This window comes from Furipterus horrens, unplaced genomic scaffold (genome assembly GCF_987537825.1).
Source record: "Furipterus horrens unplaced genomic scaffold, mFurHor1.1.pri manual_scaffold_5, whole genome shotgun sequence".
NCBI classification, from domain to species: Eukaryota; Metazoa; Chordata; class Mammalia; order Chiroptera; family Furipteridae; genus Furipterus; species Furipterus horrens.
Window position 1 is genome coordinate 162,013,920 of NW_028327175.1, and position 23,158 is coordinate 162,037,077.

At 40.0% G+C, this 23,158-nt stretch overlaps 1 protein-coding gene and 1 pseudogene across 8 annotated transcripts in view; one reads left to right on the forward strand and one right to left on the reverse strand.

Annotated features, from left to right (window-relative positions):
* The window catches only part of ASCC1 (activating signal cointegrator 1 complex subunit 1), a 115,111-nt gene that overhangs the window by 78,054 nt on the left and 13,899 nt on the right, over positions 1 to 23,158 (reverse strand). For all 8 annotated transcript variants that reach the window (XR_016511228.1, XM_090278179.1, XM_090278176.1 and 5 more), the window contains exon 5: positions 18,488 to 18,666. Coding sequence is in view for 7 of the 8 variants with exons in the window: in XM_090278179.1 (XP_090134305.1) it covers positions 18,488 to 18,666 (179 nt within the window). In the remaining variant the exon portion in view is untranslated. The remainder of the gene's footprint in view (positions 1 to 18,487; positions 18,667 to 23,158) is intronic.
* On the forward strand, positions 3,074 to 3,660 carry LOC150010256 (MARCKS-related protein pseudogene; annotated as a pseudogene).

Sequence of the window (23,158 nt, forward strand, 5' to 3'; positions counted from 1 at the left end):
TCTTCTCCTACTGGCACTCCTATTATGTGAATATTGGACCTCTTGATGTTGTCCCAGAGGCTGCTTATACTATCCTCAATTTTTTGGATTTTTTTCTTCTTCTTGTTCTGATTGGTTGTTTTTTGCGTCCTTATGTTCCAAATCATTGATGTGATTCTCTGCTCCATCCACTCTACTGTTGTTTCCCTGTAAATTGTTCTTTATTTCAATTAATATATCCTTTGTTTCTGACTGGATCTTTTTTGTGCTGTTGTGGTACTAAGTTCCTTGCACATCCTTATAACCAATGTTTTGAACTCTGCATATGAGAGATTGCTTATCTCCATTTTGTTTTTTTTTTGTTTTTTTTTTAATATTTTATTTCTTTTATTTTTTAGAGAGGGGAAGGGAGGGAGAAAGAGAGGAAGAGAAATAGCAATGCACAAGAGATACATCAACCGGCTGCCTCTCACATGCCCCCAACTGAGAAATTGGCCCACAACCCAGGCATGAGCCCTGACTGGGAATCAAACCAGTGACCTTTCAGTTTGCAGGCTGGCATTCAATCCACTGAGCCACACCACACAGGACTGTTTAGTTCTTTTTCTGGAGCTTTGACCTGTTCTTCATTTGGACCATGTTTCTTTGTCTCCTCATTTAGGTAGCCTCCCTGTGTTTGTTTCCATGTATTAGGTAAAGCTGCTTTGACTCCATGTCTTGGTAGTGTGGCCTATGTAGTAGGTGTCCTGTAGGGTCCAGTGACACAGCCTCCTCTATCACCTAAGCTGGGTACTTGAGGTGCGCCCTTCATGTGGGCCGAGTAAAAGTTCCTCTTGTAATTGAGTCTTGAATGCTTTTGGCAGATCAATGGGAGGTATTACCCAGGCCAGTCAGCTGTAAAAACGGGCTGAGAGCTTGAACCACCAACCTCCGTGCTTTGTGGAGAATCAGCTGTGCCGGGGCAGGATGGTGGTGCTCTGATGTGGTCTGTAGCTGCCCACTGGGTGGGCAGGTCCTGGGGTTTCCCGGGTGGTGCAGGCCAAGGTCAGCCCCAACCTGTGTTTTGCCTGGAGCTGCCCTGCCTGCGCTATAAAGGAATCCAAGATGGCTGCTAATTGTGCTGGGCTTGGAGATTCCCAGGCGAAGTTAAGCTGCGAATCTAAGCTGGCTGCTGCTACTGCCAAACTTGGGGCCACTTAGCTAGAGGTACAGGGGCTGGGGGTCCACTGAGGCCACTGTTGTTTGAGGGGATTTAGGAAGTTGTGCAGCATGAGCCAAGACCAGTCATTTATATGGGAAAGTCTCTTGTTAACAGTTTGACCGGACTCATAAATTGGGTGACATGGAGTCTCAGGAGACCTCCGGGGGGGGCAAACAGTGTTAGCCAGGTTGATGGAGCCTCAGATATGGCACCCACCTGCCAGTTCTGTGGATCTCTGTGGAAAGGGTTCAGAAAAAAGAACAATGACCTCTGCCTGCCTTTCTGTCTGGGAGAAAGCTGTCTCCCAGCTCTTGCTTCGATGCCATACACTTCAGTTCCTCCCTGTATGCAACTGGTGTGTTTCAAACTGCCACCCCAATGCTGGAACTCAGAGGGAGTGAGTCTGAGTAAGTCCATGTGTGGGTTCTTTAAAATGAACTGCTTGGGACTCCAGACGTTTTTTCCACCGGCTCAATTCCCACTTCTTTTGCAGCCAGAAGTTGTGGGGACTTATCTTCCTGGCACTGGAACCGTAGGCTGGGAGGCCTTGTGTTGGGCTGCAACTCCTCACTCCTGAGATACCCTCCCGAATTTTTATTCACCACATGTGGATGTGTGACCGGCCCATTCCATGTCTCCACACCTCCTAACAGTCTGGATGGATATGGTTTCTTTAATTCCGTAGTGACCCTGGCTGGTTTGGCTCAGTGGATTGAGCGTCGGCCTGCGAGCTAAGTGTCGCTGGTTCGATCTTCCAGTCAGGGCACATCAGAGAAGGAAAACTCTGATTCCAAAAAAACTCCGCTGCCTTGCGGCATACCTCTTCAGGGGAAAGGCTAAGGGAGTAAACCCCGACAGAAAATCCGGAGCCGGAGTCCCTAAGGCGGTTTGACATTGTAGTCAACACCGGCAACTCCTGCGGCGCACCTGAAACCAAGCTGTATTGACTCCTTCTTTCCCTTGGATCCTTCAGCTGCGAAGAGAGGGGGGGTCTGCTGCATGGGCAACAGCAGACCCTCCATATCACCCTGCCCAGGCTCTGTAGCTTCAGCTTCACTGGAGAGAACACTCCAGCGTCATCGCAAGATGTCGATTCAACACGGGAGGAGACAGATACCTCCCCAGTCGGACTGCACAGCCATTCTCGGCGGTGCAGATAGACTCTTAAGAAGCTACACCATCGTCTCTCGAGACGGACGGCTGCCGACGACGACGACGAATTCCGTAGTTGTCAGACTTCCATTCAACTTGATTTCTAACAGTTCTGAGTGATGGCTGTTCTGTAATTGTGTTGTAATTTTGATGTGAGTGTGTGAGGAGGTGAGCCACGTTTACCTATGTCGCCATCTTGACCAAAGTGGTGATTTCACATGTAATGCAGCACACAGGCTTCACTGGGGCAGAACTGCTGGCAATGCTATCAGCATGAACAATTAACAAGGTAAAGTGAAATATAAAAATGTTGAGCTTGAAAAAAGGCCAGTAGAGAGAAGTATGAATTAGCCCACTACAGAGCCTTCTCTCTGCTTCCTTAGAGCCACGTTTAGGGCTGAACCATCCTCTCCACACAAATGGGACAGAATCCAGGTGCATGTGCCAGAGCTGTGCAAGCAGAAGGAAAGCCTCTCCTCAGACTCAGACTCCAAAGGTTATATTCCATGACATAGAAAAGAACACTATGGATTCTGGCGCGGAGCAGAGCACCGGCTAGTGCAGTGGTGGGGTCTGGCACAGAGTCGACCTGCAGCTGGGTTTCCCCCCATAACCTTCCCCCTTGAGCACAAGCCCCACCCCTTCGGCGGCCAGGCCAACCCCGCCCAACTAACCCCTGCGGCGCGAGCCCGGGGCGGCTCTGGGCGCCCTCCAGCAGAAACTCCCCCCCACCCCCCCATCATGGGTAGCCAGAGGTCCAAGGCTCCCCGGGCGACGTCACCACTGAGGAGGCAGCAGGCACTTCCCCCGTTAAGGTCAACGGACAGGAGAAGGGCCACGTGAAAAGCAATGGAGACTTATACCCCAAGGGTGAAGGGGAGTCGCCCCCTGTGAACAGAACAGAGGAGGCAGCCGGGGCCACTGGTGATACCATCTAGCCAGCACCCCCATGCCAGGGAGCTGAAGCCAAGGGGGATGTACCCTCCAAGGAGGCCTCCAAGAAGAAGAAATTCTCTTATAAGAAGCATTTCAAATTGAGTGGCCTGCTCTTCAAGAGAAATCGGAAGGAGGGTGAGGGTGAATCGTCTGCTTCCTCACCCACAGAAGAAGAGCAGGAGCAGGGGGAGATTGGTGCCTGCAACGAGGAAGGCACTGCCCAGGCTGTTGCCATCCCTGAGAGCCAGGAACCCCAGGCCAAAGGGGCAGAGGCTAGCCCTGCCTCTAAGGGAGGAGACACAGAAGAAGAGGCAGGGCCCCAGGCTGCACAGCTCTCCACTCCCTTTAGGCCAGAGAGTGGCCGGACACCTGCCAGTGAGCAGAAGGAGTAGCTGGGTGGGGGCAGGTGGGTGATCTCTAAGCTGCAAAAATTGTATTGTCCTTGAGGTCACTGCCTGGACTTGGTGCCCTGGCTGCCTTCCTGTGCCCAGAAAGGAAGGGGCTGTTGCCCCCTCCCAGCCATGATCCATCCCTTTCCTCCTTTCCTTCCCTCTTGTGGATTCTCCCATCATCCACCTGGTCTTCCTCTCAAGGCCAGTTGAAGATGGTCCCTTGCTGTTTCCCAAGTTAGGTTAGTGATGTGAAATCCTCCTGCCCGTGGCCCTACCTCTTTCCCTGTCCACAACCCCGTAGAGGCCAATTGCTGGTTTTCTCCCCCAATTCTTTTCCAAGTAGGTTTTGTTTACTCCCCAAATCCCTGAGCCAGATGTGCTGTGCCAACACTCCCAAACCCTGAGTGTCCAGCCTTCCCCCACTGTTGAGTTTTTAGTCTCCTGTGCTGTGCCTATGTGGCACCTGGGCTAGGGGAGGACACTGCCCCTGTCTAGGTTTTTATAAATGTCTTACTCAAGTTCAAACCTCCAGCTTGTGAATCAACTGTGTCTTTTTTTGACTTGGTCAGCGAGTATTAGGCTTTGGGATGGGGGAAGGTCTGTAATGTGAAACAACTTCTCGTTGTCTTTTCCCCCCTCCCATTGTTGTAAATAACTTTTAATGGCCAAACCCCAGATTTGCACTTATTTTTTTCTAACTTCTAAAACCATTTTATTCCACCTGGTTTACTGTAACATTTGGAAAAGGAATAAATGTTGTCCCTTTAAAAAAAAAAACAAAAACACTATGAATATGGTCCAAACGTGTACCACAGAGAATGTAAATAATGTACAGCATTCTGCCTTGACAGTACATGCTGAGAGCCAGAGGGAAAAAATATCCTCAAATTATATTTACATATATGATTTTGTAGGAACTCAAGACATAACAAAGGTTTGTAATTTAGCTATTTTTAAAAAAAGGCCTTTAGCCCTGGCTGGAGTGGCTCAGCTGTTTGGAGCATCATCCTGTGAACTGAAAGGTCTCAGGTTCAGTTCCTCGTGAGGGCACATACCTAGGTTGCGAGCTCAGTCCCTGTCAGGACTCATACAAGAGGCAACCAATTGATGTTTCTCTCTCACACTGATGTTTCTCTCCCTCTCTCTCCCCCTCCTTTCCCCTCTCTCTAAAATCAATAAGCTAAAACAGAATTTTTTAAAGTCCTTTAACTGGAATACAGATCTGGGGTCCTAATTCCAACTGTGTTACAAACCAGCTGTAATTAGGCAAGCATATTTCACTTCTCTTGATCCTCGGTTTCCTCCTCTGTAAGATAAGGGAGACAACCTAGTTTAACTCTAAGTCAAAGGTCCTATATAATTTTTACATGCTCCCACAATACCTATACATAAGTACAAAACAAATATTTGTGAAGGATCAGCAATTCACTTCCTGATACACTATGCAAAAAAAAAAGAATAAAAAAGAGGAAATAAGAATGGGAGACTTCATATATGCTCATTATATTTTCTTTCTTTTTTTAATGGCCTAATCCCATCATTTCTTGGCAGGTGATATAAACCTTATTCACATAGGAAAGTTACTTAAATAAGGCAGATTGACAAAAAGAGCATTCACAATCAGGTGGATACCATTCGCCTTTCTGCTCTTAACCCCTGCCTCTTCCCTACCCTACCCACTTTCTAAGCTCTAGTCTTAAACTCCTCACACTCCCCTGGACACAGCAGACTAGAAAACTTCCAATCCTGGCAAGTGCCACTTCCTTTCTTCAAAATGCTCATCTCCCCACCACCAGCATGGCACAAACTCTTTTCCTTTCAAGACTCTGCTCAAGTGTCACCTCCCTCATGAAGCCTTTTCCAACCTCTGGAGAACATCCCCTCTGGATACCCACTGCACTCCCCTCTAATAGCACTTATCACACAGTACTATAACTCCTCCTGTAGGTACTGCCCAACACAGCATGGAATCCATAAAGGTAGGCAGGGTCCATTATTAGAGCACAATACATAGCCTGGCAAATGGTAGATATGTAATAAACAGTGAATGAATGAATAAAAGATAAACACTTGTTCACAACAGCTGACTCTATCCAAATGGAGCAATATGTAAGTCTTGTCATTTCCTTCTTTCCTACCCAATATCAGAACTCAACTTGTTCTGGTGGATGTAGCTTAGTAGGTCCTGCCAGTCGGGGTACGTGCCTAGGTTGTGGGCCAAGTCCCCTAGTTGGGGGCATAGGAGAGGCAACTGATCAATGTCTCTCTTGCACATCAATGTTTCTCTCCCTCTCTTCCCCCCTCCCTTCCTCTCTCTAAAAAATAAATAAATAAAATCTTTAAAAAACGACTAAATTTACGACTTCTCTTACAACCAAGGACAACCATGCCATCTTCATTCTAAATTAATTCATAATTATAAATCCCATAACTCTCCTTATACATTAAGAATCCTAAATTACACACTGAAGCTTTTTATAAATTAATTTTCTTCTTCAGTGAATAATACTAAATGAAGAAAATCTAATGCTAACTAAGAGGAGACCCCAGATCCATTAGCCATTTCTTCCCAGTGCTAGCCTTTACATAAAATATGAGCAAAATTATGTTGTTTCTGAAGCTATGACCTCTTTGGGTTCTCCAGGCAGCCTGAAAAATCCCCTGTTGCTTTAGATAGATCTATAAGCCTTCAGAATGCTCCACCAAACACAGCTTTAAATTACTGTTTTTCATTATGATGTGCTTTCTACTGGACCCTGCTGAGATAAAATGGAATTATAGCAATATTACTAGCTATAGAATGATTGAGAGATATATAGGGTTTTAACATACTTCTTGAACTTGCAGACAGTGAGACATCTTTGAATCTTAATGCAAAAGAGGAAGGAATGAAAAAAAAAGTGCAGTTTATGTGCAGATCACATAGATGAGAAATACCTTGCTGATGCCTGTGAGTAGCTAAGTACTACACACAGGGATGATGGTGATAATGTCTGCAGTCAAACACTGCTTATATAATTGATCAGCACAAAGGAAGGTGATTTTAGGAAAACACTATTCTAAAACATAAATTCACATTTCCTTGGACAGTCAAGGGTGAAGTCAAAGACAAGCACGCTACCCAACAGAGAAAAATAGAGAAAAGAGACCAACTGTTTTATTAATTTTTTTAGAGAGGGAGAGAGGGAGAGTTAGTTGTTCCACTTATTTATGCATTCATCGGTTGCTTCTTGTATGTGCCCTGATCAGAGATGGAACACACAACCTCGGTAAATCAGGAAGACGCTCTAATCACTGAGCTATCAAGACAGGGCAAGAAGTCAACTATTTTAAGGGAAGGAAAGAGAGAAGTTCAAGAAAGAGTGAGGGTGCTCCAGTCAGTATGGCTCAGTTGGTTGGGCATCGTCTCACAAACTGAAAGGTCGCCAGTTCAATTCCCAGTCAGGTTATATGCCTGGGTTGCAGGTTCAGTCCCAGTCTGGGATTGTACAGAAGGCAAACCAATCAATGTTTCTCTCTCATAACAATGTTTCTTTCTCTTTTCTCTTTCTTCCTCCCTTCCCCTCTCTCTAAAAATCAAACAAAAAAATAAAATTAAAAAAAGGAGTGAGGGAAGTTCAGGATGAGACCTGGAAGTAGAAAACTCGTCTGTTTTATTAAAAATGTGACTTTCACAATGTTTTAAAATGAAAATTAATAACTGTAGAAGGCATAATTCTAAGAATGACTCTCACTTTTGCATAATCCCCTCTCCTTTGATTGTGGCACAGGTTCCTCCCTGAGACATCACCACTGTGATTACACTATATGTTACATGGCACAGTCAACCTTAAGATAGGGAGAGAGATGATCATGGTGAGCCTGATTATACACATGAGTTGTTTAGAAAGCAGAGTTTTCTGTGGCTGGTGACAGAAATCAGAGATTCCAAGCACAAGGAGGATTTAACAAAAGTCAGAGGAGTCACCTGTAAAGGAAACTGGGACCTCAGACCTACAGCCACAGTAACTGAATTCTCCCAACAATCTGAATGAACTTGGAAGTGGATTCTTCCCCAAGGCATCCAGATTAGAGACCAGTCTAGCCAATACCTTGATTTTGTGCTCGTGAGACTCTAAGCAGAGTACCCAGTTGAACCCACCAGGTCTTGGGACCTACAGAAATACTACAGAACTGTGAGATAATAAATGGGTGTTGTTTAAGATGCTAGGATTGAAGTAAATTACTATGCAGCAATAGAAAACTAATACAACAGGGTAGGGTGCAAAAGTAAACTAATGCAGTCATATTTTCACCTTTCACCACAAAGATCCCCAAAGAATTTGATATATTTGACATAAGGATAAACTCACAGAAAGAAAGAAAAAAGAAAAGAAGGAAGGAAGGAAGGAAGGAAGGAAGGAAGGAAGGAAGGAAGGAAGGAAGGAAGGAAGGAAAAAAGAGTTGGGAAGGGAGAGAGTGAGGAAGAGAAGGAGGAAACAAAAAGTTAGTAATATTAATGATTTTTTTAAAGAAAATAAGGAGTCTCATCTTCTCCAGTCATGATAATATCCCTAATAAATAAAAGTCCTTGGATGATATGTGATCCATATGATATCTTTTTTTAACAATGAGGGAATAAGATATGATTTGGAGCTGAAAATCCAAGCATCGCTAGGAACGTTCTGCTGCCCTTTTTCAAATCCTCAAATACTGTGTAAATTCCTACCAACTTCTAGTCAAGGTTGATCCCAATGAAAATACCTCCTGAAAAATTGGTGCAACTGGTTAACAGTGAAGCAATCATCAAAATATTTTCAATTTAAACAGGATTTTTTTCCCGTTCAAATAATTTCCCACAGTGACACCCAGGATTAACTTTATATATTACTTCTACTGGAGTGTATAAATTAGAGCAGTTACTAGGTCCTACACAACTCTGTATCGTCCACTGTACTGAGCACAGTGGCCTCCACTAGCTATGGCATCTTGGGCTTCCATTTCTGCATCAGTAAACTGGAATGGCAACATCTACCTCATAGGGATGGACTGAAGATTAAACAAAAGAAACACAGGAAGTGCTGAGAACACTGTCTACCACAATGCAACTGCTCAATAATTATTTGCTATTTTATATATTGCTCAATGTCAACTGATTAAATAAAACCAGTGATAAACTCAGCCCTGTTTACAATATTACAAATTATTAGAAGAAAAAAATTACGAATTGCAGCATTATTCATAAGAGCCCCAAAGTGGAAACAACCCAAATGTTCATCAAGTGAATGAATAAACAAAATGTTGTATATCCATACAATGGAATATTATTGGGCAATTAAGAAGAAATGAAGCAGTGTTACATGATAAACATGAATAAACATAGAGCACATTGTAAATGAAAGATGCCAGACACAAAACACCACACGTATGATTCCATTTACATGAAATATTCAGAATAGGCAAATCCATAGAGACAAATTAAATTAGTGGTTATCAGGGGAGGGGGAAGGAGCAATGGGGCGTGACAGCTTAAATGCATATGGGGTTTCTTTTGGGGGCTAATAGAATTATTCTGAAATTAGTGGCAATGGTTACACAATGTAGTAAATATACTGAAAACCACTGAAACTGTGTACTTCAAATATGGAAATTTTATGATATATAAATTATATATCAATTTTTAAATGTATGAGAATGTCTTCCTTTTGCTGTCAATAACTAGAAAACTTGTAAAATAGACAAAACAAGGGTTTTCAAACACGACTATGCTGGACTGTGATCCCTAAGAAAAGAGAAACAAACAAACCAAGCCCCATCCTGGCTTTGAGAATAGTGACAAGTTCCAGATAGTGGCACAGAGTGGGGAACCCAAAAAGAATCCAGTGAGTCCTATGAGTTGAGGTGATAAAAACTGGAATTTAGGAATGCCAAGAAAAATAAAATTTAAAGGTTCCAGAGAAGGTCTCATTTTGTTATTAAACCAGCACTCTGGACTGGAGAGGATTTTCCCACCTGAACAAGTATTATGAAAAAAAAAGAAGAAGAAGAAGGAGTCCTTTAAAGCAGAGAGTTGCCAAGAAACTTCAGATTAACCAACTGAGTCCTGATTGAGAGAAACTTGGAGATGCTGCTATTCAGGCAGAATAAAAAACCATTTAGTCTTTTCTTTTTAATAAAATTTTGACATGAAAAACACACACACAAGGGCTCTAGAAATCTGCATTAGGTCTCTGAATTTTTGGCTGAAAAACAATCTGCACATGAATAGAGTGAAAACCACAAAACCAGATAAAGAACGATTATTGGGGAGCTGTAAGCCAAATAATACCCAAAGCTCGAAAAGCAGGGAAACACTCAAGTTCCCAAGAGCCAGACTGCAGAGACCACTCCTGAAAACAAAGAGCACTAAATAAATTCCAGGAGGAACACACTTTAATAGAGAGGCCAAATTAGACCTAGAGTAAAGAATATTCTAGATCTGCCCTTAAGAGACAAGCTTTGGAATGATTATGCTAATCCATAAGTAACTGTTTTCCAGAACAAAGTTTAAGACTCTTTAAAGAAAAAAAACAAAATTTGCTCACAACAAAGTAAATTCGCAACGTTCAGCTTCCAGTAAAAAATTACCAGACTTGCAAGAAGCAAAAAAAGTGACCCATAAGCAGGTAAAAAAAAAAAAAAAGAAATCAGTCAATAGTAATATGTCTAGAATGCAACCATGCTATCTATGGAATTAACAATGCCTTTAAAATAGCTATTATAAATAAGCGAAACTATTCTAAGGAAAACATGAAGATGATGAGGAAAGAAAAAAAATAATATAAAAAAAGAAACAAATGGAACTTCAAAAGATAAAAAATAGAGCAAAACTGAAAATTCCATTGGATGGAATTAACAACAGATTACAAACTTTAAAAAAAAAAAAAAAATCAGTGAACTTAAAAGACATATAGCTACTAAACTATCCAAACTGAAGCAGAGAGTAAAATGAAGTCTGGAAAACAAATGAACAGCTTCCGTAACCTGTGCAGCAGTATCAGCTGGTCTAATATACCAGGGGGAACTCAAAAAGAAAGGGATTTATAAAAAATGGAGTATTTATTCTTACATGTTTAAATTTCAGTCACCTTCAAAGTACTCACTATTTGATGCATACACCTACGGACACTGCTCAAAACAGTTTTTGAACTCTTCGATTTTGGTGCCTTTTGGTGCTTCTGCCTTTTTTTTTTTTTTTTTTTTTTTTCTTTCCCATCCCTTGTTCAATTCTGCCATTTTTGGTTTCACCTCTTCCACATAAGCAAAATACTTCCCTTTGGGAACTTTTTTCATCCAGGGAAATAAAAAAAAAAGTCTGAGAGAGATCAGGTAAATAGAGAGGGTGGGGGGTCATGCTGTTTTTTTGGTCAAAAACTGCTGAACCCTCAGTGCAGTGTGGGCAGGTGTGCTCTTAAATCACCCATGATGAAATGAGCAAATGCATTGAAAAGTCTTCAAAAAAACTCACTGAAGCTGAATGCAGCCTCTCACAACAATGCCAGCTGGTACACTGATAGAGATGGATTCCCACCTAGAACACGCACCTAGCAGGGGAAGTATGTACTACAAGGGGCCTGCCCTCCAGAAGATAATTCTGTTCTACGGGGAGTCCCCTCCCTCATATGTGTAATTATAGAGTTCCAGAAGGAAAGAGGAAAAAGGAAAAGATATTTGAGGAAATAATGCCTGAAAATTATCCACACTTAGAGCAGCATCAGCATGATGGCAAAATAAGAACAAGGCTCTCATTCTCCCACAGAAACACCAAATAAACAATAAACATGCACACCAAAGTAACTGTGGGAGAACTCTAGAAACCAGTTAAGAAGCTGCAACAACCAAGCAAATGCCTAACCAAGAGAAAGCTGCACTCAAAATGGTAGGAAATTTCATGTTTTCTCTCCACACTAAGTAGTGCAATGAAATCTCATGCCTTCTACCTCCATCCAGCTGGGATGTGAATCATCCCTTTGTCGAGCTTATCCACACTGTATATGTTACCCACACGTTAGTCACTTAGTAAACATCTGGTTACCAGGATACTTGTATTCAAGTAACTCTTATTTTACTTCAAAGGCCCCAAAGTGCAAGAGTAGTGATGATGGCAACTTCGATATACCAAAGAGAAGCTGTAAACTTTATCATAGTATGTATGTAGAGGAAAAAACACTGTATATATAGAGTTCATTACTATCTGTGGTTTCAGGGATACAGGGGAAGCACAGGGACGGAGTTGTCAGAACATATCCCCTTAAGTTAAAAAAACAGGATACCACAGCATGCCTCCTGGAGTGGCAAAAATCAAAAGAAGACAGATACCACCAAAAGTTGGCAAGAACGTGGAGCAATCTAAACTCTCATAATTCATCTGTGGTAGAAGAGGCACACCTCACTGGTAGAAGATCTTACAGTTTTCTATAAAACTAAACATATCTCTGCATTTGATCCAATAACTATACTACTAAGCATTAGCCTAAGAGGAATAAAAACATATACTTCACAAAAAGACTTCTGCACAAATGATTATATGTAGTAGCTTTATTTATAACAGCCAAAGACTAGAAATCACCCAAACATCTATCAACAGTTGAATGGATAAAAAATTTTTGGTATATTCATGCAAAGGAATACTATTTAGCAATAAAAAGAAATTAACAAACATAAGACACACCAACATAAATGCCTCTCAAAAATATTATGCTGACCACCCCCCCAAAAAAAAAGCCACACAAAAGACTATATACTATATTTTTAGGAGATTCTAGTAAAGGGAAATCTAATAGTAATAGACAGCAGATTAAGTGGTTGCCTGGAATCACTGGTAGAGGGCAGGGAGTGAAACTAATTGCAAAGAGGTACCAGGGAACTTGTTGGGTGATGGAAATGTTCTGTCTTGTTTGTGGTGGCTATTTCACTGCTGTATATGTTAGTCAAAACTCATCGAAGTGTGCTCTTAAAACAGGTGCATTGAATTGTATGTAAGTTATAACTCAATAAAGTTGGTTTTTAAAACAGAATGAAAGAGATTATCAAAACTTTAAAGTTTACATTTCCTTAACCTATGTATTCTACTTCTAAGAATTTACCACAAAGAAATTTATCCCAAAGAAAACATCAGCCAAGGACAGAAAGATACAAGTACAAAAATGTTCATTACACATTATAATGAATAAAACATTATACATTATAATGAATAACAGAAATAATTCCCTTTAATGTTCCATCAACAGGGGATTGATTAAAGTTAGGGTACATTCATAAAATACTTCACAGCAATTAAAAACAGTGATTAGATTTATATGTATTGACATGAAACATGTTAAATCAAAAAAGTAGAAAATAGTATATGTAATTTTACTTGATTATGTATATAACACTCCCTGGCTGGTTTGGCTCAGTGGATTGAGCATCAGCCTGCAAGCTAAGTGTCGCTGGTTCGATCTTCCAGTCAGGGCACATCAGAGAAGGAAAACTCTTGACTCCAAAAAACCTCCGCTGCCTTGCGGCATACCTCTTCAGGGGAAAGGCTAAGGGAGTAAACCCCGACAGAAAATCCGGAGCCGGAGTCCCTAAGGCGGTTTGACGTTGTAGTCAACACCGGCAACTCCTGCGGCGCACCTGAAGCCAAGCTGTATTGACTCCGTCTTTCCCTTGGACCCTTCAGCTGCGAAGAGAGGGGGTTCTGCTGCATGGGCAACAGCAGACCCTCCATATCACCCTGCCCAGGCTCTGTAGCTTCACTGGAGAGGACACTCCAGCGTCATCGCAAGATGTCGATTCAACACGGGAGGAGACAGATACCGTGTCACTCCCGAGTCGGACTGCACAGCCATTCTCGGCAGTGCAGATAGACTCTTAAGAAGCTACACCATCGTCTCTCGAGACGGACGGCTGCCGACGACGACGATGTATATAACAAATACATATGTAAGTTTTAAAAAATTATGAGCCAGCTTTATACCAAGAGATGACAGCCATCTTTTTCCTGTAAGTAACAGAATGTTGAGACCGCTCCTGTCTTAGAGATGAAGAAACTCTATCAGAAATGTCAAATGAGTTTCTGAAGAACCAAAACAAGACTAAATGTTAGCTTTTCAGGAAACAACTGTTATCTCAATAAACAAGATATATGTTCTTCAAAGCTACTAGACTGGAACTCACCTAAGTTGGGGTAATAAATGCCAAATACTAATGGAAAATGCCTACAGGCTTTTACAGCCATCTGCCTGTCATTCTTACATCAGAATGAAGTCCACTACAAATTTCCTCTATATAATAGGTACACAGAATGGTCCCTTATTTACTCTTTTATGCTGTGCTTATTTCCCTCCTGTTATCAGGACCTGATTTAAAAGCAGGAAGAAGGCAATATCACCATGGAGTCTCCCTGAAAGCAGGAAGAAAGTACTTTGTACTGAGTAAGGCCAGCAAGATATTCATAGAGGCCAATCTCATTCAGGCCAAGTGAAAGTAATTCTTCAAATATTTGCTCCCTGACACCTCTTGTCGGGAGCTAAAAGAAAAGTGAGACAGTATACACACACAAAGAGAAAAAAAGGCTAATTCATTACAATCTGCTTGTCACATACCAGGTATTTGCAACATTCCAAAAAATAAATAATTTCTGGCTTCAATAAATCGGTATTTACGAGGTAAAATAATTTCAGAACCTAACAGCAGCACCCCAAAATTTTCTAGCCTATACTGAACCTTCAGTGTTCCTGATCTCCTACAGCACTCACCTTCCACTCCCACTGGCAATAAAAGCATCTTGCTGTGAAATGTTAAGGAGAAAGAAAGATATCCTGATGGTTTACTAATAATAATTAGTAATATTCTGATAGTTTGTTAATTTTATATATAGTATTTGAGCATTTGACTTAAAGAAACGTCCTTGTTCAAGCACATAAATGCCATTTCAAAATGGATTACACAATTCTGTACTGTCTAGTCATAGTTGCCCAGTCTGAATCTATTTACCATTATAGCCTCTTCCTTAAAAAATCAATTTCATCAATTCTCACTCCCTGCCCCATAAAAATACCTGGATTCTATTCCTTCTATATCTGAATATCTATATCTCACCATATTTTAACACCTGAGACCCAGGATGAGCAATATGGACAGGACAGAAAGGAGAAAGGAAGAGAAAAAGGAAAAAGAGAAGAGGCGGAATGGGAAGGATCTCGTAAAAATTTTCACCCAAAACATATTCACTCACCTTGCTCACAATTATCAAAGACAGCCCTTGTCTACTCTATTTTTAAAGATCGCATTTATTAATTTTTAGAGAGAGGGGAAGGGAGGGAGAAAGAAAGGGAAAGAAACATTGATGTGCCAGAGAAGTACCAATTGGTAGTCTCTCAGTGGCCCCCAACTGGGGACTTGGCCCTTAACCCAGACATGTACCCTTGATAGGTAATCAAATCAGTGATCTTTCGGTTTGCAGTCTGACACTCAATCCACTGAGCCACACCAGCCAGGGCTCTCTGCTTAATACTCCAGTTAATACTAATAACTTTTACCTAACCAGCCATAAAAATAGCAGAAGTAGTCACTACCATTTATTAAATGTTTATTATGTATCAAGTGCCTTGCCAAATACTTAGTGTTATCTCAGGTAATCTTTCCTGCAACTCTCCAAAGCTGTAAAGATTTGAAGAGGTTCACCTGCCCAAGTCCACACAGATCAAGGAACTCAGAATCTGATCTGGGTCCATTGTTTCCAGAATCAAAGATATTAACCACTATTCTATTTTATTCCACATGCTTTATTCCTCTCATTACAACAAGACTGAAAAAACATAGTATGGACATCCATATGCATAAAAATAACCTTGACCGATACTTCACACCTAATACAAAAATTAACTGGATGATAGATCTAAACATAAAAAAGGAAAACTATAAAAATTCTAAGAGAAATTTGTGACTTAGGGTTAGACAGAGTTCTTAGATATGACATCAAAAGTTCAATCCAGCCCTGGCTGGTGTGGCTCAGTGGATTGATCACCAGCCTGTGAACCCAAGAGTGGCCGGTTCAATTCCCAGTCAAAGTGCATGCCTGGGTTGCAGACTAGGTTCCCATTTGAGGACACATGAAAGGCAACCACACATTGATGTTTCTCTCCTTCTTTCTCCCTCCCTTCACCCCTCTAAAAGTAAAAATCTTTAAAAAAAAAAAGTATGATCCATAAAATAAATTAATAAATTGGACTGCATCAAAATTTAAAACTTTTCTCTGCAAAAGATACTAACGAGAGAATGAAAGGCAAGCTACAGCCTGGGAGAAAATATTTGGAAATCACATATCCTTGAAAGGATTTCTAGTTCTGGCTGGTGTGGCTCAGTGGATTGAGTGCCAGCCTGAGAACCAAAGGGTCGCGGTTCAATTCCAAATCAGGGCACATGTCTGGGTTGTGGGCCAGGTCCCCGGTTAGGGGCACATGAGAGGCAACCTTACATTGATGTTTCTCTCCCTCTCTTTCTCCCTTCCTTCCCCTCTCTTTAAAGAAATAAAATCTTTATTTAAGAAAAAAAAGGACTTCTATCCAGAATATATATTACAGAATATATATGAAAGAACACTCAAAACTTAATGGTAAGAAAACTATTTTTGAATGGTCAAAAGATGTGGACACCTCACCAAAGAGAATACAGAATGGCAAAAAACACATAAAAAGATGTTCAACATCATTATTCATTAGAGAAATACAAATTAAAACCACAATAAGATATCACAACACTACTAAGTACAATGGTTAGAATAAAAATGCCAACACTGCCAAATGCTGACAAGGACACAGAGCAATTGGAATTCTCTTATGTTGCTGGTGGGAAGGCAAAATGGTACAGGTACTTGGAAAAAGAGTTTGTCAGTTTCTTATAAGGTTAAACATGTACCTACCACATATCCCAGCAATCCCATTCCTGGGTATTCACTTTAAAGAAATGTTTACATAAAAACCTGTACATAAATGTTTATATAGGAGCTCTATTCCTAACTGTCAAAAAGTGGAAACAACCCTAATGTCCTTCAATGGGCAGAGGGATAAACAAACTGCGGTGCATTCATATAGCGGAATTCTACTTAGTAATAAAAAGGAAAAAACTACATACAGACAACAACTTGAATGAATCTCAAAGGCATGATGCTGAGTGAAAAAAAAACAGTCTCAGAAGGTTACACATTGTATGATTCCATTTCCATAGCATTATCAGAAAGACAAAACTCTAGTACCCAAGAAGAGATCAGTGATTGCCAGGATTTGGGGTGGGGAAGAGGTGGCTATAAAGGGATAACATGAGGGAGTGTTTTGGTGTAGTATAACTATTCTGTATCCTGATTGTGGTAGGTGGCTACACAAATCTATACATGTGTTAAAATTCATAGAAATGTACACCCCAAAAGGTCCATTTTAAGGTAAAATAAAAATGATAATTTTTAAGGTAAAATAAAATTTTTTAAATTCTCCTGGGGATAAGTGGTAAACTAAGCAGGGGTCGCCTCTTACTAAATATCAAAATACATTCCAAATGAACTAAAGAGTTAAATGTAAGTTATGAAATAATATCAATCTTATTATATATGAAGTTCATACTAGTAAATTAAATGAACACTCTCAGAGGAAAATCAAATAAAACATGAAGAAGAGTTAAACATATGAAAAAGTCTTAATTTACCAATAATCAAATAAATGAAAGTAAAGCAATGAGCTAGTATTTTTTGTCCACTGGAATATAAAAATATATATAAAAAAAATGATAACGCCCAGTATTGGCAAGGGTAGGGAAAGAAACCTAAAGAAAGTATAAAATGCTAAAGCAATTCCTGAAGGTAATTTGGATATACATATCAAAAGCCTCCAACACACACATACTCTTTTTCCACATCCAGGAATTTATTAAGTAGAAAACTAATTAGACTAGTGCAGAAGAATGCTCATAAAATCATTATTTATAATAAAAATAGAGTAAAGATTCAATAAATTATTATACATCCCTATAACAGAATAGCATGCAGCCATTAAAAACCAAGTCATCTGAACAGTTATTGAAATCAGATCATGTTATTAGTAATCACTACTGTAAGCTCCTTCCCAGTCTCGAAAGCAAAGATAAATTATTTAGCATTTTATTCAGTAATAAAATAATCATGGTATAATATTAAATTTCAAAGAAAACAGGATATAAAACCATATACACATATTATTTTTTTAATATATGTATATGTACACACACACACACACAAACATACCAAATATCTGTCAGTAGTGAGATTATGAGTGACTTTTTATTAATCCTTCCTGTATTTTCTAAGTTTTCTATAATAAGTATTATTACTTTCATAATTTTTAAAAATATCAGTATTTCTTTAAATTATCTAAAAGTATATCCAAAGGAGTTTTAAAACTTAATTTCTAACCTAAATTACCTGCTATTATTCTGATACAAGCATTTCACTGTTACATAAGTATAAAAATTTCATATGCAAATTTGTTTTTTGTTACTAATCCCTAATAAGCCCTGACTGTCCTGTGGTGGAGTCTCATTAACATTGCCACCAACAAAGTGCAGGATAGTGTGTATATTAAGATGATCCATCTGTGTCTTAAAACTCTTAAAGAATATTTCAGTAATATATAGACACTTATGTGCTGATTATGTCTATACATCAGAATTAAAAGAAACCTTCAGAAATGGTTACCTTTTTTGGCATAAGAAATTTGTATCTACTATTTGAATTATGAACCATTTTTGTATTCATCATTTTCTTTTAAGCTTTTGCTTTGTTTTGTTTGTTGCTTACCATGGAGCACTTCTCCAGTACTTCCTCCTGGAACTTCAGGAATCGTTCCTGAACCTCAATTTCATTGAGGAAAAAGGAAAGGAAGTGTGTGAAGGGTTGCTTTCTTCTAAAAGTGAGTAAAAGAACATCGATTCGAGTTCGGGCTGAAATAACACCACTTCGATGCTGGCCAGTGATTACTGCAAACAAAAAAAAAGGGTTAACACACTCAAGGATCAATCAAATGCTAATAAACACTGTCATCTGTGGGGAGCTGACCTAAATATGTACATAATTCTGAACTGGGGACAGTACCAAGTGTAAAAACTTAAAATGAATTCAATCTAAGCAGTACAAGGTCTAAAAACAGAATATCCTTATTTTTTAACTTAACTGGTTTCCTTAAAGACTTTATTTATTTATTTTTAGATTGGGGGAAAGGAAGAAGAGAGGGGAGAAACATCGACATGAGAAACATCAATCATTCAGTTGCCTCTTGCATGCACCCAGACCGCGGACTGAAACTGCAACCCAGGCATGTGCCCTGACCGGGAATCAAACCAGTGATCTTTTGCTTTGTAGCACAACGTCCAACCAATTAAACCATACCAATCAGGGATTAATGGTTTATGAAACTGATTTGAGAGAGAGAGAGAAAGGGAAAAAGGGAGAGAGAGAGAGAGAAAGAGAGAAACATCGATTTGTTGCTCCAGTTATTCACATATTCGTTGGTTGATTCCAGTATGCATCCCGACCGGGGATTGAACCTAAAACCTTGGCATGTCCGGATGACTCTCCACCAACTGAGCTGCCTGGCCAGAGCTAAAAACAGAATATCCTTCAAGACCAGCCAATGAACTAGAAAAATGAGTTCAAAAGATACAAAGTAAACCCTTATACCTTGTTGGTGGAAATGTAAAATGATGCAGCTGCTGTGAAAATGTTGGGCAGTTCCATAAAAAGTTAAAAAGGAATTACCACATGACCCAGCAATTCCACACCTGCACAGAAACCCAGAAGAGGTAAAAACAGATGTTCAAACAATTTGCACACAAAGGTTCACAGCAGTTCTTTCAATGCCAAAATGTGGAAATAATACAAATGTCCGTAAACAAACAAATAAATAAACAAATGTGGTATTTCCATACAATGGTGCATTATTCAGCCAAAAAAAAAAAAAAAGAACTGATGCATGCAAAAATATCGATGAATCTTGAAAACATTATGCTAAGCAAAAAAGAGACCAAAAAAAAAAAAAGCCATATACTGTATGTATGTTTCCATTTACAAGAAATATCCAGAACAGGCAAATTCTGAGACAAAAAGCAGATTAGTGGTACTTGAAGACTGGAGGTAGGAAAGAATGGGAAATGACTGCTTAATGAATACGAGTTTTTCTTTTGGAGTGATAAAAAATATTCTAAAACTAGATAGTGGTGATGGTTGCACAACACTGTATTATGTACTAAATGCTCCTGAATTCAGGATTTAAAATGGTCAAAACAGTAAACTTTATGTCCAGAGGACAAATTAAAACCTACTACTAGATCATTTTCTTCTCTAGGCTCTCTAATTAAGGCGAGGCAAAAGAAAATGAACAAATGCCAGCAAATATCACACCAATGAAACTGCAGTCTTAGGGTCACAACTAAATTTACTCTCACCAATAAATTTGATTTCTCCATATACTTTACTTCTCTACAAGACCAATAAGCCAGTTTATCCTCCTGTTTTTCAATTAAATTAGTTCCATCAAATTCTTACTTTTAACTAAAATTAGACACACTTGTTTTTCACACTGAAATATCTATGCTTTCTCAATCAAAATCTAATCCTTACAACTGCCTACCCTTTTCTGGATAAATTTTGGAATGATTCAGTACCTTAAATGGCTAAGGTCTCCACATAAATGCCATGTTATAAAAATTACTACATGGGACTTCCAGTCAAGATGGAGACGTAGGTAAACATGCCTCACATCTGCACACTATTATAGCAAAATACAGCTACACTACAAAACAAATATCACCCAGAATTGTCAGAAAATAGAGCTATGTGGAAGTCTGACAACCGAGGACTTAAAGAAACCACATTCATCCAAATAGGTAGGAGGGTCCATAACCAGAGGGGTGTGGAGATGGGAACAGGTGGTCCCACATCCACGTGTGGTGGATAAATATGGGAGGGATACCTTGAGAGCAAGGGATCCCAGCCCCAGTCCAGACCACCCAGCCCAGGGGCCCAGCACCAGGAAGACAAGTCCCCATAACTTCTAGCTGTAAAACCCAGTGGGGGTTGGGTAGGCGGAAGAAACGGTGTACTTTTAAAGGGCCCAAAATGGACTTAGGACTCATGCAGACCCACCTACTCTGGGATTCAGGACCAGGGCAACACCTGGAAGGGCACCAGTGGCATATGGGGAGAAAGTGAAGTGTGAGCGGGGAGACAGTTTCTTCCCAGGCAAAACTCAAGAGGCCAGGCAGCAACACTGTCCCCTCTGTGAGCCCTCCGCCACACAAAACAGAGCTGTGACATGAGTTCACTTGCTGATTACATAAGGCTCCACCCCATACAACTTAACAGGTGCGCTAAGACAGGGAGTCAAAGCAGCTCTCCCTAATACACAGAAACAAACATAGAGAGGCTGTCAAAATGAAGAGAAAAATAAATATGGCCCAAATAAAAGAATAGAACAAAACTTCAGAAAAATAACTAAATGAAATGGAGATAAGCAACCTATCAGATGCACAGTTCAAAACACTGGTTAGCAGGCTGCTCCAGGAACTCGCTGGACACTTTAACACCATAAACAAGACCCAAAAATCTATGGGGAGCCAGCAGTGGAGAGGATAAAGCTGAGAATCAGATCAACAATTTGGAACACAAGGAAGAAAAAAGCATTCAATCAGAACAGCAGGAAGAAAAAAAGAATTCAAAAAAATGAGTATAGGCTTAGGAACCTCTGGGACATCTCTAAATGTACCAACATCCGAATCATAGAGGTATCAGAAGGAGAACAGGAAGAGTAAGAAAATGAAAACCTACTTGAAAAAATAATGAAAGAAAACTTCCCTAATTTGGTCAAGGAAATAGACATACAAGTCCAGGAAGCACAGAGTAGCAAACAAGATGGACCCAGAGAGGACCACACCAAGACGCATCATAATTACAACAGTAAAGGTTAAAGATAAAGAGAGAATCTTAAGAGCAGCAAGAGAAAAGCAGAGAGTTACCTACAAAGGAGTTCCCATGAGACTGTCAGCTGATTTCTCAAAAGAAACTTGGCAGGCAAGAAGGGGCAGGCAAGAAGTACTTTAAAGTGATGAGAAGCAAGGACCTACAACCAAGACTACTCTATCCAGCAAAGCTATCATTTAGAATGGAAGGGCAGATAAAGTGCTTTCCGGACAAGGTAAAGCTAAAGGAGTTCATGATCATCAAGCCATTATTATATAAAATTCTAACGGGAATTATATAAGAAAATGAAGAAGATCAAAATGATAAACATTAAAATGGCGATAAATTCACAACTATCAATAATTGAATCCAAATAACAAACTAAGCAAACAAGTTGAACAGGAATAGAATTATAGATATAGAGGTAGAAGGGGAGAAAATGAGGGAAAGGTGCAGGGATTAAGAAGCACAGATTGGTAAGTACAAAATAGACAGGGGGGTGTTAAGAATAGTATAGGCAATGCAGTAGCCAAAGAACTTATATGTGTGACCCATGGACATGAACTAAGGGTGGGGGGTGGGGGATTGCTGGAGGTGATAGGGGTACAGGGTGGAGGGGGACAAAGGGGGAAAAAATTGGGACAACTGTAATAGCATAATCAATAAAATATATTTCTTAAAAATTATTATAGCCCTGGCTGATGTGGCTCTGTGGACTGAGTGCCAGCCTGCAGGCCAAAGGGTTTCTGGTTCGATTCCCAGTCGGGGCACATGCCTGGGTTACAGGCCAGGTCCTCAGCTGGGGGCGCACGAGAGGCGATCACACAATGGTGTTTCTCTCCCTCTCTTTCTTCCTCCCTTCCCTGCTCTCTAAAAATAAATAAAGTCTTTTTAAAAAATTATAATATTTTACTATATGGAGAGCAAAAATGGGGAACATATTCAACTGCCAATAGTAATTAGGTCTGGAGTTTCTATTACAAAAAAATTTCCTTTTATACCTACTATATATAATTTCTGCAAGCTTCCATATTTAAAGTATATAATAATTTTAAAATTAGAAAAAAAGTAGTTAAATAAGCTTAATTTTTTTTTAGCCTCACCCAAGGACATGTTCATTGATTTTAGAGAGAGGGGAAAGGAGAAAGAAGGGGAGAGAGAACCCTCAATGTGAAAGAGAAACATTGACAGGTTGCCTCCTGTATGCGGCCCAACCAGGGATCAAACCCACAACCTTGGTATGTGCTCTGACCAGGAGTTAAACCCGCAACTTCTCAGTATACAGGATGACGCTCCAACCAACTGAGCCACCCGGCCAGGGCTAGATAAATAAGCTTAAATGCAATTATAAAATACTTCAATATTTGTAATTTCAAGTTTGAAGCTTAAGGAAAGACCCAAGGTTTTTAAAATTTGTAATTTATTTTAATAAAAGTCCTTTATAAATATCATTAAAGTTCTTATTCTTGAGGTTACTGAAGTCAGCAAGAGGCTGGGAAAACTGTAGTATTGTGC